This window comes from Anopheles arabiensis, chromosome 3, assembly GCF_016920715.1.
Source record: "Anopheles arabiensis isolate DONGOLA chromosome 3, AaraD3, whole genome shotgun sequence".
NCBI classification, from domain to species: Eukaryota; Metazoa; Arthropoda; class Insecta; order Diptera; family Culicidae; genus Anopheles; species Anopheles arabiensis.
The window spans coordinates 5,897,798-5,925,609 of NC_053518.1; the positions used below are offsets into that span (position 1 = coordinate 5,897,798).

The following is a 27,812-nucleotide window of genomic DNA, read 5'->3' on the forward strand; positions in this document are numbered from 1 at the left end:
ATCTATCAGTAATCCAACTTCATTCATAACCACGGCACCCCCGGACGGGGCTTGAAAGATCCGGGTTCAGATACTAAAACTGCGTAATCTCTGCGTCTAACACCCCTACGGCAGGCTGCAAAGTCTAGCAGGAAATCACACAGCACAGTAAACCCAAACACAATTGTTCCGAAATCATTCACCAAATATAGCATTGCTTTATCTTTATGATCGTATTTTTTTTTTTTGGTTTTCTATATCAGCTATTCCGATTGCTGTATAAGCCCCCATTTGCCGCATGGATAAGCCCTCCGGACTAAGCCTATATAAAGGGCGCCAGCCGTTAGCGCAGAAACGCGAGTCAGTTCGAGCTAAGCCCTCCCGTGAAAGACCAGACACAGATGTAAGTAAAATGGTGCGCAAGGTGGATTCCAGTGGCGTGTGGTGGGTCGGAAGACCGACGATACTTGGTGTGATGGTGCTGCTGCTAGTGCTCGTGATCCCAACGGTGAAGGGAGAGGTGTTGTGTTACACGTGCCAAGAATGTGATGAGCATGACGTGATGCAAACGGAGCAATGCTCTGTTGAATGTGGCATATGGTACTCGTGTAAGTGGAAAGTGGTCCTGTAGCTGATGAAATTCCTCTAAAGTGCTCTTTATTCTTTAGCGAATGGTGGCGTGCCAACAGTAAACCGTGGATGCATAGAGCAAGTGCGGGAAGACGACGTGATCTATGATCAGTGTCAGACCGATCTGTGCAATACTGCCAGTGTCGTGCGGTGTGTGCGCTGTCCTACTGCTCTAACGGCTGAATGTGAGAACGTGATCTGCCCAACGTCAGATGACCAGTGTTACCTTAACCCTGCAGGTAATTACCAATCGTGTGCGTACTTCCTCTACCGTTATCGGTTATGAAATGCAAAAGTGCAGGTGTACTCCCCCCGTAAAAGGAATCGCGCTCTTTCCAAAACACAATAGTATCAGTGCGGAATTGGTTGCGAAAATTATTCCCCATTTTAACGGTGCTTCGTGGCTCTGTACAGTGCTGTGTGCTCCACGCATCATTGATAACCAACAGGCAAGATAAAGCGAGGTTTAAAGCGGGGTCCTAAATCGACTGCTGCCACAAACGTATCAGTAGACCCGTTTTGTTTGTTGTTTACACCAAATCATCCAGTGTGAGAAACGGGGTGGCCATAAATCCATCCAGCATTGCAGGAACACACTGCACTATCAGCCCAATCAAACGATATCGGAAGGCTGATGACATACAATTCGGAAGTGTAGATAAATAACCATAACAGGGAATGTGGGGCGAGGAGACCTAACTACAGGAGACACAGATAATGGAAGAAGAGAGCAGGATTATAAAATCGCTTGTCGAAGGTGACACTGTGTGATGTTTTACCGCCACCACTCAATCAAATGGCGCTTCGGAAGGGCGTCTTTAATGTGTGGTCGTAAATTTTACAGGAATGCACGTGTCCCAATGTTAGGATGTACAAGTTGTACAAGTTTAACAGTTTGATTCAATTTTAACAGTTTGATTCTAATAAAAAGATGCTAATGTGTACTTACCCGCATGTTTTTAGATGGTAAACGAGGCTGTACCTCAGATCCGGAGTATGTCGTGGACTGTTCCGGTGCTTCTTGTACCAAATGTAGCCCGGAGACAGGTAAACCCTGCAACGATGTTCAGACGTGCGAAGTCTGTGATACTAGCGTAAATCCTGAATGCTTGCTGCAAACGTGTCCCAAGGTGACGGATCAATGTTACCGCTATATTGACGAACAGGCCACACTGCATTTAGGATGTACTAGTGAGGTAGACTACACTATTAGCTGTGAAGAAGAGGGGGCCAACTGTCGAACTTGTTCCAGTGATCTATGCAATCGAGATGGTAAGACATGCGAGGGAAGTCTAAAACTAAGCAAGATTACACCAAAGTTGTGTATTACTTATTCTTGCAGCGAGCTTTGAATGTTATTCTTGCGATGATTGTCCGTCGATTGATGCTTTCCTGGACAGTAAGGTCGAATGTAATATTCACCAGAAGGATCAGTGTTACACGGTCTATGATTGTAAGTGGAATATTTCGCTACAAGTACAAAAAAAATAAAAAATCCAACTTTCCAATAGGGTCAAGCAAACAAACTCACCGTGGATGCGTCAGCGACGAATTCCCAACGACGGAGTTCGATTCTTACGACCTGTGCAGCGACGACACCTGTAATAACCAAATCTTTCCGAATCATCTCCGGTGCTATCAGTGCGATGGGTGTGATGCACAGATCTCCGATGCGGATGTAAACTACTGCCGCAATGATCAGGCAACCGGGTGCTTCATGCTGCTGGTTGAGTTCGAATCGGGTAGCAAAACAGTCATCCGAGGATGCGACACAGATCCCGCGTTCGCTGACTGTAGGATCAATCGTAACTGTGAAACCTGCACAGGAGATGCGTGCAACCGAGCGCCCCAAACTGCTGCAAGATTATGCTACCAGTGCGAAGGTGTGGAGGAGTGCGAAAGACAAACACTTGCCACCGGCTGTCAGAACACGGCGTTCACTAACCAGTGCTACCTGTACTCGGACGGTGCTGCTGGTGAAGAGCTGAAGAAGGGATGCCTACTAGATTTGGATGAAACGATGGCGGCGGCTTGCTACGATCCGACCGATACACGCTGTAGCATCTGCAAGGACATCACGTGCAATCGACAGCACTGTGTGCGGTGCAACACACAAACGGAGGGTGCTGCCTGTCTGTTGGGTGATAAATCTGCGCCGGGCTTGCAGTATGCACTTTGCGAGGGCAACTGTCGGGTGGAAATCGATGCCAATGGTCACACTGTACGGGGCTGTGCGGAAGACTTCCCGGAACCGTGCGGGCAGGGTGATGATGCCCGTTGCCTAGAGACGGTACAGGCTGGATCCAATGGTGGCATTTTTCCAGCAAATCGCCGTCAGTGTTATCAGTGCGAAGGTGACAGTTGTTGGACGATGCCCGAACTTGGGACGGCTCGTTACTGCCAGCTCTACCGGGGGTCGAATGATGGCTGCTACATTTACAACGGTAAGTGTGCAAGACGGTAAGGTGGTTACAGTGCTTGGGTGACACCTTTATTTACCCTTCCAGACGGTAGTACGATAGTGCGTGGTTGCACCACCGACCCTGGAGCTAAATGTTTAACAGAAGATGGATTTGACGACCAATACTGCTCGATCTGGATGGAAGATCTCAGAAACGATGCCGCTCAGCAACGGGAACCTCTTACCTGCTATCAAGACTGTCCCGGTGTTGAATCGGGACAGATTCCAACGTGTCCACCCGTTACCTGTCCACCGACTACCGATCGTTGCTTCGTCAGCGTATCGTACAGTGGTGTTATTTCGCGTGGCTGCACATCCTTTGATTGTCCGCCGGATTCTAGAGACTGCTACACGTGCAAAGAGGCGAACTGCAATGGTGCCTACTCGGTGTGTTCCAAGTGTGATACGTCGATCGATGGGGACTGTACCATTGGTACCGAACACGGCGAAGTGTGTGAGCAGAGCGAGGGTTGCTTCCAGTACCAAGGTGACGATGGCAAAGGTATCTATGGTTGTGCTGAGAAGGCTCCCGCCATTTGCTCCAACGATGCCGACCATTGTAACTTTTGCCAGGACACATTCTGTAACGCTAAAGGTAAGCTGTATACGATGTCCTATAAAAAAAAAGATTCTTTTATATTGACCTTCCACTTGTCTAGCTCCAATCCTTTGCTTCTCCTGCACCGACTGTCGCGATGTTTTAACTCCAATTATTCAGAAGACAAAGCTCTGCGGTACCGAAGGGGACAGTTGCATTACCGCGCTGATCGATGGACGTATCGATCGAGACTGTCGGTCCGATTTGCCGCATCCGATCGAGGAGTACACCGTAATTGAAGATTGCGACACGTCAAACTGTAACAGGCTATCGATTACCGATTGGACCAGCTGTTACGTGTGTACGGGTTGTAACGATGTGTTGGGCGCTGAAGTGACTACGGAGCTCTGCCTAAACCCGCCAACGGACACGTGCTTCACGAAGCGGGAGGATGACGGTGTGATCGTGCGCGGCTGTGCTACGGAAGACGGACTCGTCGGCTGTGACAATGGTATAAACTGTGATGTGTGTGCGGGTGAGAACTGTAACGATCGTGCCATACCGCAGGAATTCAGCTGCGTTCAGTGTGACCTGAGCGAGGACTGTGCGCAGTACAATGTACTCAGTGAGTGTCCCAACACACTTGGTTTGCTTGTCGACAGTTGCGTCACGTACACGAAGCAACCGGACGGTGTAAAGAAGGGTTGCATTAGCACGCCAGATTTGTATGCCCTCTGTTACGGAACTTCGAATGACGTTTGTGTTGTGTCGGAAGAGTCGATGGGAAACGCAAGACCGGTTCAGTGCATTGACTGTATCGAGAGTGTAGAGTGTATTCGAGGAGAGGCAAATGAGCTGATCACTAACTCCTACCACCATGGGTCTTGTGTTTCGTTTCTCGACGAGCAAGGTACGGTCGTGCGTGGGAACATTGTGAACTATCCCGAGTTCCAGAATGCACCTCACTACAAGGTATGTTTCGAAGATGGCTGTAATAAGGGGCTGTTCCCCGATGATCGTTTGCTGTGCTATCAATGCAGTGGAGAGGAGTGTGCCCGTCTGACACAGTCCGGCAGCTCAATAACGCCCCAACCCTGCTTGCGGTACGATAAAGTGAACGCAAAGTGTTACACCTGGTACGAGAGTGCATCGAATGCGCAGCGTGGATGTTTGCTGGACGATGGTGACGACTCCCTGTGCGGTGGAGAGGGAGTACAATCGTGTAAAATCTGCTCCGACAGTCGATGTAACGAGCTCGATTACGCGGCCTTTAGCGAGACGAACGTTTGCGTAAAGTGTACCACCAATCGGGGCTGTCAGGAGGATCTTGCCGAAGAGGCGTGCACCGATGGCGGTGGTTGTTACACGTTCTTTAGCGGATCGTTGGTTGTCGCGAAAGGATGCGTATCGGAGCTTGCGGAGAGCATGGAGTGGTACGAGGAGTGTGCTCGCGGCAGTGAAAGTGAACGTTGCCAGCAGTGTTACGGGGACTATTGCAATCGTAACAAGTGCTACGCGTGTAATTCGGGTCTTGGTAGTGCTACCGATTGTATCGAGCCTCGCTTAGGCCTTACCGAGTCAGCTACCTGTAGGACGGATGACGGATGTGTGGCGTTCATTGATGGTAAGCTCTCTACCGAACAGTCTGAGTCTAGTGGGGAACATAATTTAACTACCATCTTTCCCAACTTTAGCAAACGGTCACACTGTACGTGGATGCAGGGACAGTTTCGAAGACCCAATTGCCGAATGTTCCGAGCAGAATGCCGCCACCTGTCAGCTCTGTAACGGTGATCACTGTAACGGGGCACTGCTGGGGAAGGATCGCATCAAGTGTTACCAATGTTCGGGGACGGCCGGATGTCTTGAACCGGCACCAAACAGCGCACTGTACTGTGCCATCTATCGGGAAGGAGAAGAAAGCTGTTACACTTACTTCCAAGGTACGTCCGGTGGTCATTGTTGATCAAATCCATGTTCTCTCACACATTTTCCTCCACTCTCCAACAGACGAGCGTACGGTAGAACGTGGCTGCACTCTCCAGCGACCGGAGCCATGTGAACACCCCTGCCAGAAGTGTAACACAACGGCCTGCAATGATCAGCGCGCTACCATGACGAATCCTCTCCGCTGTGCCCAATGTTCCGGCGGCGAGTGTCCCGACATCGACGCCACCGATCCGACCGAGGTAAAGCCCTGCACGGAAGGGCTTCTGTTTGGCCGTACCGATCAATGCTATACCTACTTTGATCCGGCCGATGGTTCGGTTCAGCAGCGTGGATGTCTTAGCGATCTTGCGAAGAGTGCAGGTGGTAGTGCGATCGCGGCCCAGTGTTTAGACGCAACCGATGGAAGCTGCAAGCTGTGCACGGACGATGGGTGTAATGCGCGCAGTGTAACTTGTTTCGTCTGCAACACGGATACTGATCCGGACTGTGCAGACCTGTTAACGGAGAGTAGCGCGTATCGGCAAGCATGCGGTACGGGACGGTGCGTTTCGCTGCTGGATGGAGCAACCACGCGGAAGGGATGCTTGGAGGATTTCAACGATGTCGATTGTGCGTTGAAAGGGACGTGTCAAATCTTTGAAGGTACGTTGTCGAACAGTGCGGTCTATCCGGCGGACAGGATACGTTGTTACCAGTGTAGCGGTAGTGGATGTGACGAGCTGCAAAGCTCCACTAGCTCTTCGACGTGCCAACAGTACGACCCCGACGATGAGTGCTACACGTACGTTACAGGTGAGTAGGCCATGCCATGACTTCTGCTCTTCTTTTTGCAAGCAGCTCACCACATGCTATGCCCTCAACCTTTTTCCAGATACCGGTGAAACCTTCCGTGGATGTCTTTCCGATACGCTGACGCCCGATCCATGTGCCGACCAATCGGACGTTTGCGTCAAGTGTAGCAGCGAAGCCGGCTGCAACACCGAACCTGCCCAGCGCTCCAACGAACTCGTATGCGCACAGTGTTACAATGCGGTGGAGTGCGGTCAGACGGAACGATACGAACGGTGTACCAAACCGGTGTTGCTGGGCCGGCAAGATTCGTGCTACGTGCAGTCGTTCAACGGAGAACTGCTTGCCCGCGGTTGTCTCAGCGATGCGGTGGGATCGTTGCGGGACAAGTGCACTGCCGGCGGATCGAGCAGTGAGTGCTCCGTCTGTCTGTGCGATCGCTGCAATGCGCCACCGGTGGAGTGCGTTAGCTGTGAGGGTGAGGTTGGCTGTGGTGATGTGCTCGGTGTTGGGCAGAGTGTTGTGCCGTGTCAAACGGGTAGCTGTGTGTCGTTGGTCAAGCAGCTTCCCAACGGTGCCACGATCATTGCCAAGGGTTGTTCGGAAGCGTACGAGCAGGATACGTGCAGGCCAGCGAATGATGCATCCTATCAGCTTTGTTACTCTCCGGGGTGCAATGACGTGCTGTTTCCACCGGATCGGCTGAAGTGCTTCCAGTGCGTAGGAGCGGGCTGTTCCGATCCATCGCTCGTTCCAACCATCTGCGAGCCGTATAGCACGAATGATAAGTGCTACAGCTTTTTGGACCGTCAGCAGAAGGGATGCGTTGGCCAGTTGCAAGACTCGGCGGAATGTAACCCAGCGGATGGACGGTGCTTTGTTTGCGATTCATCGGATGGCTGCAATGACGAACCGCGGCCGCTGGAGTGTATCGATTGCTCGTCCCGAACTGATCCAAGCTGTGTGGAACCGATGGCAACCTTTGTAAAGAAGAAGTTTTGTCCCATTGGTGGATGCGTTACATTTATTGATGGTGAGTTCTAGTACCTAAAAACGCAATATTTTAAACATATTGTTAAGGAAACATTTACTATTGCTTTACTCACCGTTTTGCGTGTTTATTTGCAGCACATGGCTTCACCGTGAGGGGTTGTGCGAGGGAATACTACGTCACTCCCGCTTCATGTACCGGAACGACCTGCCAGCTGTGCACTAATGACGACAACTGTAACAGCATGCTGCTCCCTCAAAATCGGCTGCAGTGTTATCAGTGCTCCGGATCTAGCTGCTTGGATGTAGCGAACCAAACGCCTTCCATCTGCCAACAGTACAGTGCAGACGACGCTTGCTACGCGTATGCCAGCAGTTCTACCAACATTCGCCGCGGATGCTTGTCAGATCTCACCTCCGAATGTCCCACAGACGGTTGCGTAACGTGTTCCACTAGCAATGGGTGTAATGCTTATCCACCGGTCGTGGCTAATCCGCTCACCTGCCACCACTGCGATGGAGTGAACTGTGCGGACGAACAGACAGGCGCTGGGGCCATGTGTCCCCCAGTACTGTTGGGTCGCACCGATGCCTGCTACTCCTGGGTGGAGAAGTACACCGTCCGCAGAGGTTGTTTGTCCGACGCAGATGCGTGTAATGCGATGAACCCGAACTGTTACATCTGCACCGACGGAAGGGATTGTAACGCCGAACGGTACGCGGTAGAGCGTCACGAATGCGTACAGTGCGCTGAGTTGCCTACGGACGAGCGGTGTAATTGGGGATTCGATCGATCGGCAGCAGAGCAATGCTCTTCCGACACGCAGCAGTCCTCCGAGTTAGGCTGCTACAGTTGCTACATCTCGACGCTGGACCCTACCGAGCGAAGGCTCTTCCATCGTGGGTGTGTAGGCGAGGAACGGCAAGCTCAATGCGAGCCGGAAACGGTTAACGTCTGCCTAGGTGCGGGATGCAACCATCGCAACGAGCGCTTACAGATCTGTGCCAAGTGCGAAGACGTCGATGGGTGTGAGAGTGGTCGGTGGGTGGTGGAGGAGTGTCGTGGCGTCGTACCGTACGATCGGCGTGGCTGCTACCTTATGCGCGATGCCCGGAAGCGCGTTACTGCACGCGGATGTGCGGCGGACTTGAACGATGAAACGTGGCAGCTGTGTTCCAACGTGCGGGACTCGTCCTGTCTCACCTGCCTTGGCAACGAGTGTAATCACGCCACTATTGGTATGGGAAGAGTGTCGTTACTAGGGACGCTTGCGATAGCCGTTCTCTGTTGGCTCTTGGTCGGACTCGGTAGATAAAGGAATTATTTCTCAACTGGTAACTGAATTATAGACGAAAGCAAACGAACTACCGAATTTACCATAACAAATTCATTTTTTATTCATTATTTTTATTTAAAAAAAGATTCATCATCAAAAGATAGATTAGTAGTGTAAAAACACATCGAGTTAAAATATATAGCGATGAAGAGAGAAGAAATAAGAGATTTAATTTGTGTGTTCTGTGTAGTGCATGTAAGAATCTACCAATAAACGTTTCAATTAACATAACAAAAATTGATATTTTGTTGTATAATCGTTAAAAGAAGAAACGAACGAGAACAAGGAAATGGAAATGGAAATAAACAGATAAAATAAGTAAACCGTACTGAACACGCGTGAGTAAATATCAAACCAATAAAGCAGATAAACGAATACTAATACGTTCGAGCGCAAACGCGCGGTTGTGGTGCTCTCTCTCTCTCTAAACTCTAAAGCAATGAAAAATCTCTTTTCCACTAGTTACCCTGAATGTCAACCATACACACACACATACATATATAATTCCACAGCACAAATTTCAACTGAATAATGCTCCGTCGTCACCTCTTTAGCACCTATCTTTGTCGACAACTCATCCATCCATCCTCTGCCACAGGTCCTCTCTCTCATGGTGATTGCTCAACACTCTTCCCACTATCAATAAATGCAGCTGTCTGTCTTCTGTCGTTCTAACGTGTTTTGTTGTGCTCTTTTGCTTACAGTAAAAGGTGTTGTCACGAGGATTTTAAAGTACATCATACATATTGTCGTATAGAAAAAACATGTGTCGTGTATTTTAACGCAACACAACCGTGTCACCCGCGCCACAAACTCTGTTGCTTAACTAAGCGCGTTGTGTGTCGCGTCTTATATTCTGTGTACAAAAATTGGAAGGAAGCTCTAGGAGATGTAAAGTTTACACAGTTTCTTCTTCGCGTGCATTTCGATGCGGATAGTGTAGTGAAGGAATTGTAAAAAAGGCGCGCTACACACGCTGGTGCCTCTCACCAAAAACGTATTAAATGATCCATCTGCACTCTCACTCTCTTGGTTAGCCAGCCAAAAAAAAAACAATGATTCTCTCTCAATAATGTCGTCATCCGCTTCCGGATGTTGTCTTCCCTTTATAAACCGGTACACAACTTTGTTTGGCACTAGAAAGAGGACGTTATAATATTCGTGCGCTCACAGAGCGTATCAGAGTCAGTGTTTCGAACACATTCATTCCTATTTACCCCCCAACTCTCCCAACGACGCCACATCTACATCTTCGTTTCGTGCGATATTCTTTCGCAGCTATAATACAACACTTTAAAACAACTATCCCCTCTCCCCCTCTGACCCCTTCTGACCTTCTGAATCCTTCGTATGAATCCTGAATGAGCGCGTTTGTGTCTGTGTTTTATCCACACACAAGAACAAATAATTCGTCTCCCCTCCCCCTCCTCCTTAAGGCACAGAGTTGGTCGCGATCGCGATCGGCCAGGTGACCGGGCCCTTCATCACGATATCGGCCAGGCTTTGCTTAATCTTAATGAACCGCCGTTTAAACTCCAGCCCGCAGCCCTTCGACAGCCGGAAGTCGCACAGGATCTTACCATCCATCTCGACGATGTTCGCCTTAAAGATCAGCTGCAGCTTCCGCCGATCGATCGTCGATATCGTAATCACGCCCTCGTCGTTCGATTTCCAGCCGTAGCCAAGCTTTTCCAGCACGGCCGATAACCGTTTCAGCGTTTCGTCGCAGCGCGTCGACACGAAGAAGCGGGTCATGCGCCGAACGAGCCGCTGGAACGGATTCTGCTGCTGCTGCTGCGTGCCAACGCTCTGCGTCGGGTTGAGCTGCGTGCACAGGATCAGATCGTCCAGCATGGTTGGCTGCGAGAAGCAGAACCCGTTCCGGGCCTCGATCGCTTCCTCCACACCGTTCATCTCGGTGTGCACGGTCATTGGGACGGGTTGCGAATGGCACATGCGCGAGATGGAATCGTCCAGCGGGCTCGAGATGTCCTGGTTGGAGCAGAGCCGTTTGGCTCGTGGCGACGGCCGCCCGTCGATGACATCGCAGCCTCCACCAGCACCACCGGCACCCGCACCACCTACACCGTTGTTGGCGCCCATACCTATATCGGCAATGCCTACAAGAAGTAAAGCAAACAACACGTTCAATACAATATTACAGGAACGACGTTCAAGGATGTAAGTTTTTGGAGTTAAATGTGTTGCGTGAAAATTAAAATCATTGTAAAAACCAACAACCCATCCCATCATATCAAACGGTTTCATTTCGTCATCTTTCACTTGTTGTTTATCTCTCACCCTTCACAACTCACACACGCGAAATGAAGAGTAAAGAAGGTTCAAAAGTCAAATAAAAACACAAACGTACATAAATAATGTGTGCTGGTGTGCGCAAAGGAGGGATTGTGACGGCGGTAGCAATAGGGGCGATGTTAATAATAATAATAATAATAAACAAAACAAACTTAAAACGTACACACACATTAGGTTTTTGGTGATAAAGCTATATGTGGTTAGGAATGCATTCAACATACAGCTAAAATCACCAAAGTCCCAATAGGTGGCAACAACGGACGATATAGCAGCAGCAGCAGCAGGTTCGGTAGGAGCGGGTTATATAGCATACAATTGCAGGCAAAAAATACAAGTTTTAATATAATCAACACTCTCACACACAAACACACAAGCAGCTAATACACAACAAATCATGAGGTAAAGAAACTGAAAATAAATCGAGCAAAACAACCAACAAACAAAAAGAGGTGATAAATTCAATTCAATTTTGTGGTGAACATTCAATGTAAGCTAAGTTAAACGAAAGAAACACAACGACTGGTAGTAGTAAAAACTCGTGGAAATACATGCACAAAAAGGTATAGAGTATAGAGTTAATCGAGTAATATGCAAATAGAAAATATTTATAATTATTTCCACTTCCACTTCCACTTCGGCAAGAGAATGCAGGATAATAATATTCACACGTACTTTATTAGGCAGCAATGTCCCAATTCGTCTATGCTTTGGTAATCTAGCTTTATGAAATAGTTCAAATTCTATCATACAGCTAAAGCGCCAAAGCGCGGACAAAAGGGCGCTCTCGTAGTAATTCGCGTAACCTGTAAATGGAAGCAATTAACAATTTTAAAAGCCCAAGGAACGGCCACCCGCGCAGCACTTAACGTATTCTTGTATTTAAGCGATGAATACACCAACTAGGAAGAGCGAAACTATATATACTAACGATTTACCGCCTTTTTAACACCATCTCGAGGAAGTTGGTCGAATGGCGTCCTCACTGGGGTAGGTACCAGAAGGCCCTCAGCATCTTTTACACACAACTGAGAGTCATCCAGTACCTGACCATGTGAAAAGGACGCAGAAGAAGCATTAAAACGAGACACATACTCCGATTTCGCAACCTTCCTTTATCTTTTTGGCCCTTTTCTGGTAGAGGTTGCACACCACACCCAGCACACATATACTCCTCTACACTACGTCCCTGTTTTTCGCATTGCAATGCCGCAAACTTTTCTATTATTGTAGACATCATGCACACACTGCACACAAAGAGATAGCTAAATCTGGAAAACGGATATTTTCGTCAGTGCTGGTGGTGGTTGGTGGTTGGTTTCTCCCGTTGTTGGACACTTGCCAAAAGTGCAGAACACGTTTGCCCAACTGGCACAGCGCTTGAGGAGAACGTGAGACAAAACACGAACGCTTCTAAAAGCGAACGCTTCCGGCTCGTTCTCCACTAAAACCCTAAGATAAATACAATTAGGTCTTTCGTTTCTTACCGCAAAAAGCACCGTGTTTCATTCTTTTATCGTCGTCTGCATCGGGGTGGTGGTTTTTTTGGGGTGGTAGTCAACGGAATTCAGGACTGCCCATAACCCCCCACCCAACAAATCGTTTTTAATTCCCCCCCAAAACCGAATTGTGGATCTTCTTTGGCTGGAAAAATACTGATCTCGGCTCACATAAACGTGTCTCGTTTAGGATCGTCATTGGAGCTTAGAATGTCTTTAGCATTTTTGAGCCTAGCCCGACGACAGTGACCAGACTTTAAATGGCTATTTGAACGTCGATCGTTCCACAGCACCGACCGTACGAAAGCAACAAAAAAGCAAACGCTCAAAAAACCCCATTTTCTTTTTATTGAAGAGCTTTTCCCATTCATGCAAACACAACACAAAAAGGAAATTAATTTTACTAACGTTCTTTTAAAAAGATCGCAACACACGTTAGGAAAGAAAGGGGAAACAGAACGAATACATACCTTGTAGGTGGAACTGCGTCTGGCACCATTTGTGGTCCTGCAGTTTGTCGAGCGTTAGCCGTTGGGCTGGATTGGCCACGAGAATCTTGCGCAACAGCGACAGCGTGAGCGTGTCCAGCTTGCACCAGGGCGTTGAGGTAGTGTACTTGTTTTCCTTCCAGCAGAGATACTCCGCACATCCGGACGACGGCTGGTCCCATGGTAATTCTTTGAAGGGTTATTTTATAGGGGGGGAGGAAATCGATCGATTCACAGAGATGAAAAGGAGAAAAGAATAAACATGAGTTAAAATGACGTTATTTTTGTATCTCCCTTCAACAGCCCAAATTCCGTATATTATTTTAATCGTGTCATTTAAGCGAGATGGCGAGATAATGGTTTTTATTGCCGTGCATAATGTTGTCTTGTTTTCACTCGCGAAGATTTTTGCAGTTTGGTGTTTATTATTTAATTGAAATAAAACCGTGCAAACAACATTTCGTCACTAATTCAGGATAACGATGCACTCCACCCGCACTCGTAATTGCATACATACACACACAGACACACATTCGCGAAACGGTGCCAAAACAACAAAGTCAAACACACAGGGCAGGGGAGTGATGATAGACAGGCACACGTGCGAAGAAGGGGAATTGAGTGAAAAGAGATGCATATTCAACAGAGTTCACTTTATTTATTAATATCATATACACACACAACACACATACACAACGCACTCTTTTGATTTATACACACACTTGTCACAAAAAGCTTGAAACAGCAATCGGCTAAATGAAGAAGTATAGGGCAAAAATAAACACAGATCGCATTTTTACTGGGTGAGGGGGGAATGTGCTGTGCTTGATTTGGGCTTTGCATACACACAGGGGAGATATAACGATACGGTGTCTGTGGTGTCTTTTGCGAAAGTAAAATTAAATAAAATAATATAAAAAAGGGAAACAACACTTGCATAAACACGAGCAGCAGCGCCAGTACAGATAAAATTGAGCCTTGGATATTGAAGAATGTGGAATTGAATTTATAGAAAAAGTTATTATATTAATTGATTGACAAAAAGAATTAGTGAAAGCATTACAATAGCAACGAGCAGCAACAGCTCACATTCGCATGGCAAAAGGGTTTTTTTTTTCTTCTTTTAGATAAGATATAGCAAGTGTAAAAAAGGATTGAAATATAAAAAAGGCAAACACACAATAAATCTGAAAAGTGTGTAGCGTGTGAGCAAAAACACAACATATAAACGCGCGCATCTCAAACAATGAGGGATCATTTCTTCATCACATCAGCAAACAGCAGCAGCAGCAGCCAGAGCACAACACTGAGAAACATAAAACACGCACATAAAATATATCGGCAGCCAGCAGCAAAAATCGGCACACGCATAAAAATATAATGAAAGACACATTTTCAGTGAAAAAAAAAACGGAACACAATATCGAAAACAAACCAAAACAGTAGTAGTAGTAGAGGTAGTAGTGGTAATAGTAGTAATAAAGGGAAAACAATAACACAACAGTGCAGTGCAGCAGCAAGCAATTCCCAGTTGGACCTCTGGTACTAAAGCTTTAGAGATATTACAATGAAAACAACATTCTACAGCTAGAATACCAAAGATACAGCCGGAAATTATTAACAAAATGGGATTTAAGTAAGAAAACCAAAAGGAAAAACACGTCCATAATAATGCTCGTGTTGTGTGTGTTTTGTGGCGAGGGCGAGCGGGCGCGCATATTGCACATTTTTTGTTTGCGGGCGAACGAAAAAACAAACAAACGTGAAGGAGGATTTATAATGAAACACAAGAAAACCATATGCACACAACAATACAAACACAATTTTGAATGGAGGGAGAAATAACTAAAAAAACATGGGTTTCAAAACCAATGATATTACAGTGGGAAGGGTGCTCTTTTTTGGGGCGGGTGATATTGATATAGGAATGATTTGAAGGATTATGCGGCCTTTGAATGAGAGGAGCACACCACATGTAGAATCCACATTAAATTAGCATAATCCAACAAATATAAATACAAAGGCGATAACGGGGTGTAGTACAATTATAAACACACTCACACACACACACACACATATAGATATACTTAAAAATAGACATCGAGCAATTGATGCAATTGAAAACAACAATAATGCAAAATGCAGCACACCACACGGTGAAGAGAAACAGTTGGTTGGTCGGAAAAAGCAAATTATGATGTACGCGGCAGGCACATCGTAATGGAAAGAGGGGATTTAATACAAAATAATGAGAAATTGTTTTGCAAATATTAATAATATGATTGCCTGGTTTGAGGGATTGATACGGTCGCGGCTGTTATCTTGAGGAATTTTATAGAATAGCATTTTAAAAGCATAAAACGCCAGCGCCGTCCGTGGCTCTCGTGAGCAAAAAAACAATCCTTTTTAGCCACACTTAATGCTCCACATTCATTCCATTTCAAAACATCAACATAGCGCATTTTAATAAGAAGATAACATTCCAAGAGAAGAGATAAGCGAAACGACCATTCAAATGAGAAGTGAAAAAGAGAGGCGCATCATTCAAAGCATATTTTTTTAAAACAATTAATTTTAGGAGCAAAATATTTCAATACAGGAGCATGAAGAGATTTTTATGGATATGTGCTGTGTGGCAAAAATGTACACACTCTTTCATAATAATAATAGGCAATATAATTGTTTGGTTTTTAAAAAGGGGAAAAAAGCAGCAAAAAGCATATTTTGGGGAGCAGATGCAACGAGAGAGCGTTCCCGATACTCACCTCCAGCAAGCATTGTGACTAGGATGATTCCGCAGGACCACAGGTCGGCCGGTGTTGCACGGTACGGTTTGACCAGCACCTCGGGTGCCACGTACGGTAGCGTACCGCACTTCTTGTCCAACAGCCGCTCCCGGCCCTTCATTCTGTTCTTGGCGACGATCAAACGATTATCGATTTATTTTCAACGGAAACGTCGGATTGTACCGGGCACATGGAAATAATAAAGAAAGATAAAACAACACACGTTTAGCGATTCGGGCGTGAAATTGTCCTCCTCTTTAAGGGGGGGGGGGGGGGTTAAGGAGTTCAAGCAACAGTCCAGAAAAGCCCACACAAGGCTCGCCAACTCTAAACGTATCGGTGGTTTGTACCTAATACCTAAACATGGTGGCCATCCCGAAGTCCGATATTTTCACGTTGTCATGCTCGTCCAGCAGCAGGTTTTCCGGCTTCAGATCGCGATGCGCCACTCCTCGCGTGTGCAGGTAATCGACACCGGCCAACAGTTGATTGAAGTACCGCTGTGCCTCGGGAAGTGGCATCCCAACGTCGGGCTCTGCGCAGGGAAAGCACAATTTCGAATGAGCATCGAGACAATGGTTGAAACCTTCTAGCTAGCTAAGCCCTTCTCTTACCGATTCGATCAAACAGCTCACCACCGGCAGCGTACTCGAGAAAGATGTACTCGATGTCACCCTGCGTGCGTTTGCCGAAAAACTTGAGAATGTTTTGATGCTGAAGAATTTTCTGTATGCACACCTCCTTCTTGACCGAGCTTTCCGCATCCGGATGCTTCTTCAGGTCGACCATCTTCATCGCTACCGCCTCACCGGACTGTCGGTTAATCAGCAGCTTCACCCTACACACACACACACATGGATAGAGAAGAAGCAACAACGTAATAGGGTTAGGAGAATAAATTAGATTTATAATAAAACAGACACTCTCGATTCGATTCTACTCACTCTCCGTAAGCTCCTTCGCCAAGCGTCTGGGCCAACGTCCATCCTTCGACGAACTCCCGCAGTCCAGACTGTGTCCCGCCGTTCCCGGAGCCGACGACCGTCTGGGATGCTGCCATGTTTGTGTGCGCTCTTCCCTCCTTCTGCTGCTGCTGCTATCCTCCAGCAATTGTCCAGTCCAGTGTGTCTGTCCCGCGGCCGCCGTCGTCTCGTCGTTCTGCGGTTGGATAATTAGGTTGATGATGAACTTTCAAACAATCCATACACATCTCCCTCCCCTCGGTTGGTGGTTTAATATTAGTGGTAGAGCGTTTTCCGTTTTGGCAATGATTCCAGCACTATCATCGTGCAGTTTTTGTAACAAATAAAAACAACAGAAACATCCTGTGACTTTTTCACATATCCCTGTAGCGAAGGGCCCCTAGTCAGTCTCGTTTCGTTATAAATTGCTTTCCACGCCCAGCAGCTAAAATTAGGACACACACGGTTGAAGAACCCGGAGAAAGCCAGCAAATTTAATTGGCTGCCGTTGTTGCCCACTTGCTGAAAATGGTTTTGATGACCATTTGGCACTGAGCCACAAGTGACGATGGATGGACGGGGCCTACTAGAGAGAGAGCCTTGGCAATCTCGATGCGGCAATGCGATGACAAAAAAGGGGTTCGGCGGTTCCACTTTCTACACCTTTCCTCCCCCCCCCCTCCTCCTCACGATGCAAAATCGCGAATGGTGACTCATCGACCACCGTTTGTCTCTATATTCGATGGATTTTCACAATCCAGCATTATTAGACGGTTTGACTCGTTAGCTCACTTCTTAACATATTTCACTTTTACTAGGTAGGTAACCAGAGCATGACGGGAGAGCGCAGCAAATGTCTGCTAACTATGCTTTGACCTTCGGTAAACGTACTGACGGAAGATGACACACACGTTGAAGAGCGGCACATCACAAATGCAGACACACTTTTGGTCTGTTGGTAACTTCCGTTTCCTATTTTTTTTTTTGCTCGCCTCCAAGAGAGCACAAAATATGTGTTCACGTGTCCCTTCAAATAAATCTCTGCTCGTCGAGCACACACACACACACACAGCTAAGAGATGCGTGCGGGTTTTGCTGCCGTTTTCCGATAGAGAAGCTTTCATTTATCGTCTACAACAACACTACTCGAATCGCTTGCCACCGATCTATCTGTGTGCGTTCGGGGGGCCTTAACAAAACCGAATTAATAACTCAGAGACAGACAAACACGCGCAGCACACACAGTTAAGGATAAGGAAGCGACCAAAAGTGACTGCTGTCGCGCGTCTGGGACACCTTTTTGCACAGCATTCAGCAGCAGCCTTTGCTGCTGCTGCCCCGTAACGAACCACACACACAGACACAGAGTTACTTTATCTCTCCTGGTTTTTCCGAGCCGCACACACTCTCCCACACTCTCGCGATTTTAGTGGGCGTGTGAATAATTTGCTGTCAAACGCAGGATGTATCCCGCGCGCGCTGGGAGTCCTTGGAAGCATGACCATCAGCGCCACCACCCACCACGAAGGCGGGCGGGACGGGACAGACAGGTGGACGACACAGGCACACAGTGTTACGATGGCAGCCAGAGAGAGAGAGGCTCTCTGTATGATAGAGCAGCCCATGAGCCTCATCAGCAGCCTAATGAGGCAGCAGAGGCTGTGTTGTGGAGGGATGGCTATTTTTCACCAACACATCCTGCTTGAATGAGAGGAGGAAAATTATCCCTCTTTTTTATTGCTACTGTTGATGATGGGAATATGATTATGAGATGACGAATCGACTGTGAAAGCATTTCGCGACGCCATTAATCGTTTGCGATAGAAGGCACAGAGTCCTAGTTTTCGATCGCTCGCTCGTTTTTCTCCCTCTCTCTCTCTCTGAACTTAGTTTTCCCAGAAACAGATGTTGCCACACGGCCACCAGCCAATTCTACTGTGTGGACACAGCACATTCGCTCTCCTAAAACCATGAGCGCAAGGTAAAAGCCCACAGCTTCCTTGTCCAGAATCGAGGTTCTCTCTCGCTCTGGTTACTCCATCGCTTAGCTCTTTATTCCCTTGGTAGGTGAAAATTCTTCTTTAATAGCTAAAACCACGACTGGTAGAGGAGTTGGGGGGAGGGGGGTTAAAGTAGGGAGCGGTGGTAGATTGAGATGGGAAATCCGTTCTAACCTTTCGCTCACTTCCTTCTTTTGCTGCTGCTGCTGCTGTTGAACGCAATGCCGTCCGGGATGTTGGCAAGGTTAATGATCTGCACGCAAATCGACCGATAAGGTAAGAGCAGCAGCACTGTGTAGGCACACCACAAACCCTTCTTTTTCTACTTCCTTTTCCTTCTGCCTTTGCACAGGCATTACATTACATTCGCTAGCAGAGTAAAGGTATCTCTAACCCCCTCTTCTTATCACACACTGCGCAATAGTAGTAGTGGTAGTAACTGTCCATCACTCTCTCTCTGCTGCTGGCCACAATCGATCGGGGGAGAAGGTTTGATAAACGGAACGTGTACTGTTGGTTGTGTGCTGTAAGTAAGCAAGAAGCAGCAATACCAACAGAGACATTAGCGAGCAGGACACACAAAATCGTACATCATGAAGGAGGAATAGCTCTTCACATCGCCTCTCACATCAAATCATTGATGAACATAGTCAATCAATCTGCAGAAGAAAAAAAAAACCACCAAGGTCATAAATGATCATTGCTTCAAGCTTTTCATCAGGCACTTCTTCCGAGAGCAATATTAACGAAGAACCTGAGATATTTGCGCCTCTGCCAAACACTTTTTCCTCTGAAACGAGTGGCCGTTTCTAGACACCAATCCAATAGGTGGCAGAGAGCCGAGCTACAGGCGGTACAACACCGGTACGCATCATGCTATATGAAAACTGCTACGATTGGCGGTTTTCCGATCATAAATCAGCGATTATTCAGGGGGGCAGAGAACACTCCGAGGAGGATGCGAGTAGGTGACACACACACGCGTAAAAAGGAAGAAAAAGCCCCATACACACACATGTGTCACATGCTGAAAGTTGTGCTGATAGAGCATGTAATAAGATATCGAGAAACGGTAGCAAGTTTTACACCGCAGCTCCCCACCCCGGTCGTGAGACTGCTGTCTGTGAAGAACACGCGATGGCGTTTGTGGTGTAAGTTTTTGCAACGTCAGAATTTGTTGGAGCTGGCGGAATTCCACCAGCACATGGGCGGCGGTGGCCAGAGCTGGAGATATGAGATTGTGCCTCGCAGCAGTTTTGCGCGTTCCTCCTAGGCATCAGTGTGTGGTGGTTCTATTTAATAAAAAAAGGGTTAAGGTCAGAAGAAAATTTACAACTTTAATGTCTTCTTTTGTTTTGAAAGCGTTTTCGATGGGAGTGTTTTGTTGTGATTTTCTTGGTACCGATGCAACCCGCGTTTGGCGGCCAAAAACGGTACGCAAAATTGAAACACCTGGAGCAAACACACTGGGCGATTGGAGCAATTCCAACACCACATGATCACCCAACCAATTTGGCATCATAAAAACCTGTGTTTCACCATACGTTTCATGCGGATAAAATCGCTCTCAACGCCCGGGGTTCGATGCAGATGTTTCGCTACTCTTCCCTTCTCCAAACTGCGGCCGACGCAAAACCTTTTAAAAACCAGGATATGGTTTGTTTTTTTACCACATTTTTCCTGCCACATGACTACATCAGATACTGCAGATAAATTTGATGACAGGGGAAAAAGGACAACTGCGCCTACACAGCATATGGTTTGGCCCACCACCACCACCACGAGCAAAATTCACATATTAGGCCTAAAAATACAGGAATCGATTAAGATTAGAATATTACGTTCGAGAGTGAAATATGCATCTGAATTATTACAAATCATTGCGATTATCGGAACCAATTTTCACAACTGCAGCAGCGTTCAGTCTAGTGTACCTCTAGGCTGGAAGTAGTCGACAGGACTCAAACCATTAAACCATTAGACCTCCTCCCTCATCCGGATCTAATAAATCTTCCCATATTTGTCTTGTTTATCCTGCGCTTGTTTCCTCATTCCGTCGACCGACTTCCATCCCATGCAAAGTATTATCATTAATTCTCTACGAATTGCCGAAAATTGCGCAACAAACCCCATGCAGTAAGGATAACCCCGTGCGAACAAAACGCGGGATAAATTTATGGCCATTTTGTACATTAAACCGTGCAGTACAGCACGCACACACACACACACAATCCTCTAGGTCCATTCCAATATACTTTCTCTTTGCTCATTTGCATTTAAAAGCCCACTTCCCGCGGGACGGGAGGTGGCGCACGGTCGTGTCTCTGATGGAGCAACTTTCTTCAAACGAACCAATTGCACACACCACAGAGTACAGTGGTGGCTTGTGGCAAGGATTGACCGACCGACCGGACGAAAAAGAAACAACCCAGAATTAACGCTGAACACCACACACACACACACACAAGTTCCTCTGCTACAGCAGCATCAGCAGCAGGATGCGATGCTTCAGCGAAACTCTCGCGAGTTTCTCTCCAATCTTCGCTCAGAGTTGTCCAACCCGAGAAGAGCACTTACATACACACGTAATGGACGATTTTAGTTCGCATGCGCGCCATAACACATCCGCGGACACACACAAAAAAGGATATCCTTCTTCCGTTTGATGCTTCTCTCCCCCAATACAGCGTGAGGCGGCATCATATTCCACCCACTGAAGTGTGTGTGTGTTTGTTGAGAGCATGGGTTGCTTCGATAGGATCCCACAATCACACACCTTTTTCCACATAATTATCTGCCGAGAAGGAGGTATTCCACAAAGGTGTTTTCCCCCTCAAGGACGAGGAATATACTTCCGAGGATCAAATTGCGGACAGGATTCACCTGTTAGTCTGCAAATCTAATGGAGGAGTGGTTCCTGTTCCTATGAAGAGACAAACATAAATTAATGTCGAGTCGAATTTGGCACACCCAGAGCACTGTTCGTATTGAGTAGTATACAAAATTCAAGGTTATTCAACCGGGCCCTCCTACACTTAGAATCGAGTGAGTGAGCAATGTTCTCATCCTTGGTACGGGATATTCTCTCCGTGTCGTGTGTATCCCACTAATCATAACTACACCGTAAACATTATGTAAATTTTCTAATGCCACCGCAATTCGCGTTTGTCAAGTATTAAAATCCAGCCAATTCTAGGGAAATTATGGCTAGCAGTAATACAAACTACATGGCCGGATACAACAGCAACAGCCGCCACAGCATCCAATCCAGCAGGCAACAGCACAGCACTCTTCGAAAGAGCCTCTTTTCATCATCCCCCACTGCTGCGCTTCTATCAACTCTCCCGCTCTCTCTCTCACACTTCCTCCAGAGCGTTCATTCTCACTCTCTCAATTAAGCATACATGCACACACACACACACACTAGCACACACAAAACTTCTTTCGCCCTTCTTTCTGGCCTCTCTCTACACTACTGTTACGGGGGGTGAATGCGGTTGGTGGTTGGTGCAGGAAAAAAGAAACCTGTTTCAGTTTTTCTTTCTACCACTTTCTTCCAACACGTTCTTCAATTAATCTTTGCTCGAGGGGGTGGTGGTGGGGTTGTGGTTTGGTTGGTTGTTTTGCCTTTAAAGTGTATGTCAGAAAAAAAAGAACAACGAGTCACAAAATAATCGCTTGCCTGTGGCCAACGGGGCCATCATCCCCCAATTCTGTCCCGAGTACGAGGGACACCCTGTGTGTAAGGGAGGGGGGTGCTGGGTGGGTGTGAGGTGGAAGAGGTCATGCTTTTGCAACACACAACAGGCACCAGACCAGCAGGCCAAACTTTTATGCACGACAGAATGATCTCTCCGTTCGTTACAGTATTAAAATTAAGACAAATTTGAACCTTTCCTTTGGGATTCTATTCTTTTTCTCTCTCTTTCTCTCTTGCTCACTCTTAACCCTTTCAACGCACACCCCCATCCATCCACCCACCGGAGTTAGTTTTAAAACCGAAAACTCGTTTCCACGCGCGGTTCTCCACCCCTTTCCCCTTCTTCCCGCCCCACACACACACTCGAGCGAGCTTCAAAATCGCGTTTTGCGTTCATTGCTCCTCTTTCGCTCTCCAGGGCGCGCGCGAACGTGAAGAATACTATCCCCTCCTCTTCACCTCACCCGTCGCGTATGCTGTTCGCCAACTCTTTACATGCCCCCCCACCCCCCGCACCCGCGTCAGCAGCACATTTCGAGACAAACGCGTTAGGGCGACGAACGAGTCCTTCTCCTCGTCCCCCTCCGCCCAAACCAAAAGCAGGAGAAAGGAGGATTCATTTTCCAATGCAAACAGGGTTGGTGAGCTGGGAGAGCGCATATTATTTGTGTGTTTGACGGTTTGTTCGACGAAGCGCGTGTTCGAAGTGTGGTTCGAAGTTTTCTTAGGGACTTTTTCTCGTTTTGTGTGCACACAACGCAACATAACCGAAAGGAAGGGGGGTTCATAAACAACTCTTCTCGGGTGAGTGTGTTACCCACACCCACCCAGCACCACCGAGAGCTCGCACAACGCTGCTGCGGGCAGTACAAATCGGCTTCTTCTTGTGTCGTTTGCATTGTTCACCTTACTACACACCAAAAAAACTCAATCCATAGAAGTGGAAACACGCGCGTCAGTGTTCCAGATTGGAGAGCTTGTGGGTTCTTCAAAAAGGTAGGACCAAATCGCAAACGAATTTTCAATTATGAACAATCCTTTTTGGTGTAATCAATGCATGTGATAGTGATTCCATTTACCATCGGATTCGATCCAGATGGGATTTAGAATCAATCGATGAGCTGCCACACAATCAATCTGGTGCGCGAAACTTCATTGCCGAAGATGAGAGAGACGCAATTTTCGGCCAAATACATACACCATAATTAGAGCAATCTTGAAAGGTTAAGGGCTACACGAATCTGACCCTTCCCTGTAGCAAGCATATACACCCGCCGTTATGGAGCAACACTCTTCTCTTCACAGATGGAAACGAAAGGCCTTAACCTAAAAAAAAAAGAAAAACAATCAAACAAAAACACTAGAACATGATTTCTTCGTGCAGCGCGAATCTTTGCCACCCCATTACCACCCCATCCCTCCAGGAACTGCGCTTTTTCTTTGCTTACTCCTCCATCTCTCTCTCTCTCTCTCTTTCTCTCGCTAAAGCCAGCCGTGCGCTTGATTGCTTAGCAACACACACACACAAAGGGAGTGTGTGCACGAAAAACTTCAAAATGGATTCGCGCGGATGATGGTGGAGAATACAACCCCCATTCTTCTCCCACTGCGCGAACGCGGGTTAGAAAATGGATGGGTGAAAGGGAATAGATAGAACGGAGCACGGCGTACAAAACAGTGCGAGATATGACAGAGAGAGATAGAGATAGAGAGAACGAGTGAGCATGCGAGAAAGCGGAGCCTGCTGGAAAAGAACAAGAGAACCACGAGACGGTGGTGCTGCTTCTGCTGGCTGGCTGGCTGATGATGATGTCGCACGCACTATGGCTGCTGTGGATGATGGCGATATGATGAACGCACATACAAACACACACACACACATACATACAAACTGATAGGCGCACAGTGGGCTTGTTCTAACCGAGAAGGATAATTAAAATCGCAATTTTAAAATGTATAAAGGTGTAGTTGCGCAGAACGCAAAACACGGGCAACAGCAGTGTTCCAGGGCGCAACCTGATGTGGAAGTTTTTCATTGCAAAGGGAAGATGTATTGAAGTAAAAAAAATGAATTTTGCTTCTTTGCAAATGAAAATCGCACACCAACCAACCAAGCAGCTGATAGCGAAATTTGCCACAAAAAAACCCGGCCATTGATGAGCGCATCATCACACCACGGCAAATTTTGCTTCAAAAATCGAGCCCAAAACGCTCCACACACCATGATGGTACGTTTGCTTTCACACATAACCTTTCACAGCCCAAAATCTTACACTCACCTGAAACGGGGCATCGTATAAAGAAAGACCACCGGCACCACACAGGCGCGTATTTTTCCATCGCTGAAGAAGAGCCTCTTTTTGGTGTTCCGCCAAATCCACCAGTGAAAAGGCAAACGCTGCAGCCATCGGCGTTGGAGGAGGAGAGCACATGCTGCTTAGATTGGTGGTGTGATGCTGGTGGTGGGGGAGGTCGGATGGTACAGGATGGACGGTCCAGAGGAAATTCGTACTTCACACACTGTTGCTCCCTGGTGGGCGCGCGCACTCTCTCACGGAATGGATCGATCCCCGAGCAGGCAGCCATTAGCCAAAGGCGCTCCCTCATTAAGACCACACAAACATGCGTTTCTTCTTTATGCTTGGAGTCATCCAGTTCTGAAGTAGCTTCTTCCGAAATTTGAAACCCTTCGCGAGGTTGGAATATTTGCTAACACGCACAAAACGGGCCGGAATTCATCTCCTTTTTGCTGCCGTAGGAATTGCAAACTTTAGGAAACACGATGCGAAGCAAAAGTTCTTTTCCTGTTCATCTTGAAGCCACGAAACCCCGTGAGATAAACAAAACCTACCAGAAAAGGGAGACCTGCAGGGTGGCCCCGACTCCTTCATCTTGCTTTTTGGAGACGACGTCCCCCAAATTTCGTACATTCACACAGACATTCTCCTACACGCACATTCCACGACCGGCATTTTCTCCATCATCACGGCGCACCTCTCTCTTCAACTCCAGCATGGCTGGCTTTTTAGCTTCCCTTACTCGGGGTTTAGATGCCAATAGGTTGAGGGCCAGATTAATCGAATCCAGCATCGAACAATGGTAAAGTGTTAGCTCATCTCACAATAGAAAGGTGTTCCTATTTTATGCCGGGAAGCTTCCATTTTCCGCTCACTGACCACCAGAGCCGCCGCCTGTCGCAACATTGCAACCAACTGTGGCCGCCGCCGACACCGACGCCATCGCGGAGCACGTTGTTCATGCGCTTTTCGTGTGCAATCATTTTGTGCAATAATGAGAAATTAGATACTGTCCACAATAATCACACAGCTTTCAATCCCGAACAAGGAAAACTGTCCTAACACGCCACACCACACACACACACACACACCGTCGTGCCTACTCTGTTGCTTTCAACCGTTCTTCACCAGTAATGGGGTGCGCGCGCGCACACACGTAGAGACCATCACACCGGAGAGAGCACCGTCCGCACCGTACGAGAAAAGAATGAAAAGTAAACCGAGGCCAACGGGCGTTTTTGACAAATGGCTGTCGGTGGATACAGCGAAAAAAGAGACGGAGAGAATGCGCGAGCGCCAGCAGCGTGCACTTCTCACCATCCTCCAGAAGATCTGGACCACTGGCTGTGGGAGAAAGAGAGAGAGCGAGAGGGATCGCAACCTTTCTTTCCACGACAGCAGCATGCGGCTCGCACACTGACCAAACAGAGAAAGAAAGCAATACACCAAAGAGAGTGAGACGATGCGCACAGTTGAGCAAAATGCAAACAAGAGCAGGCACGCACACACTCCACAGCGCACGCTTCTTAACCTCCCCAAAAAAAAAGGTTTCTTCTCCAGAAAGAACAAGAAAGGCTTACGTGCGCTACACACCACACACACATATACACCGACAGCCGGTTTTACAAAAGAAATTTCAACCACTCTCTGTCAAACGAATTTTGGACTATCCGCACACACACGCACACGATTCTCTTTACCGGTTACATTTTTTTCTCTTTTATGACCAGTTTTAGGATTTGATTTTGCAATATCGACAAAAAAAAACTGGATTGCTCCATGATTCTGCATGTTGGTGGAAGTGTGTGTGTCTGCGTATGTGTGTTGGTGTGCTACAGGAATAAGCGAAGGAGAGAGCCTGCGTGTGGGAAAGAAACGCAACGATAGAGCAACACGAGAATGCGCGCGCGCGCATTTGCGTCCGTCTCTAAGGATGTGTGCGTGTGCGACGAGGAACAATAGCTTCTTGGGAGAAACCATCGCACACAGATGAGACAATTAAATACACACACATACACATACTTGTACAGAGAAAACGCGGTACGACCGATTTCAACGATGCGAAACAACGGATTTTCGTACAATTTTTGCACCATATTCCAGAAAGAACCATTTCTGTTCGGCAGGTATGAGACCTTCAGCGCCAACTATTCGATGGCAAGTTCTAACATGCACGAGAGAGCACGTGAGTGAGGGAGTTTACTGAACCGATCGAATCGGACACACCATTCTTTGGTATCCGGCAATCTTTTCAACCCACCCCACACACACATATAAACACACACCCGTTCGACAATTGCTGGAACCCCCGAAAGACGAAAAAAACCGTATGCGCGCGCGCTCTTGCTCCATCCAGCAACAATGTCAACTGAATGTAAAAAAACGCTCGCTTTATCTCTATGCAACTGTGTCCCTATCGCAGGGATGACGACTTAATTCCGCCTCTTCCAGCACACACCAAGACACACGTTTCAAGGTCCCGGTAAAATTTCCAATTAAACTATGCCGCAAACTTTACATCCCCAAATCGTTCACAAAACGCTTCTACCCCTTACAATGTGCCATGACTTACCTTTGTTTCCTCGCAGTGGCACGGCACGTTCACAAAAGCGCTCCCCGCAGCGGCTAACTTCTTCGAGCGGGTGTGCTGCTGCTGCTGCTGCTGCTTATCTTTTTGCCGTTCCGCTACGCCACCGTTGTCTTCGACGTCATCTTCCGCTTTGTTCGCCGAGAGAGAAAGAGAGTGCGAGCTCACACACAATAATAACACACGCCAACCACACACACACACCGTAAGGACTTGCCGCGGCCACGCCGGTTACCACACTCTACAGGCGCGCTGATTTACATCGGCACCGAAACACGCAGCTCACGATCTGGCACACTGGGTCCATGTGCTGGATTTTATCCTGTTGCTAGGGGGAGACCTTCCGGGAAAGAGAGCATAATTTGCTCCGATTCTCCGCGCGCGCAGACCGTGTGCGTCTTGCCGGTGAAAAATCAATTTTCTTCTTCTTGTGCGAGTTGCTCTTGGGTGTTCGCGACGTGCGGGGACAGCTGTCAGCAGAGTGACCAGAAATACCGATTTATCTG

At 47.5% G+C, this 27,812-nt stretch overlaps 2 protein-coding genes across 3 annotated transcripts; one reads left to right on the forward strand and one right to left on the reverse strand.

Moving 5' to 3' along the window:
- Positions 1–161: 161 nt before the first annotated feature.
- LOC120900480 lies at positions 162–8,899 on the forward strand. Its single transcript, XM_040307533.1, has 11 exons — positions 162–587; positions 648–848; positions 1,573–1,881; positions 1,952–2,062; positions 2,121–3,053; positions 3,117–3,665; positions 3,730–5,232; positions 5,303–5,551; positions 5,619–6,350; positions 6,430–7,380; positions 7,476–8,899. Exons 1-11 carry the CDS (start codon positions 278–280, stop codon positions 8,651–8,653), a joined length of 7,026 nt encoding a protein of 2,341 aa, XP_040163467.1. The 5' UTR covers positions 162–277; the 3' UTR covers positions 8,654–8,899.
- Positions 8,900–9,420: 521 nt separating this feature from the next.
- Positions 9,421–27,727, reverse strand: LOC120900481 (serine/threonine-protein kinase grp). 2 transcript variants are annotated; one of them, XM_040307534.1, is made up of 7 exons: positions 27,292–27,727; positions 16,705–16,918; positions 16,375–16,598; positions 16,118–16,295; positions 15,740–15,882; positions 12,957–13,163; positions 9,421–10,794 (listed from the first exon to the last, which is right to left on the reverse strand). In XM_040307534.1, the coding sequence occupies exons 2-7, from the start codon at positions 16,818–16,820 to the stop codon at positions 10,106–10,108; spliced, it is 1,557 nt and encodes a 518-aa protein (XP_040163468.1). In that variant the 5' UTR covers positions 16,821–16,918; positions 27,292–27,727; the 3' UTR covers positions 9,421–10,105. The 2 variants fall into 2 exon arrangements, with proteins under 2 accessions (XP_040163468.1, XP_040163469.1); XM_040307535.1 differs by lacking the exon at positions 27,292–27,727 and adding an exon at positions 24,702–26,063.
- Between the last annotated feature and the right edge of the window lie 85 nt (positions 27,728–27,812).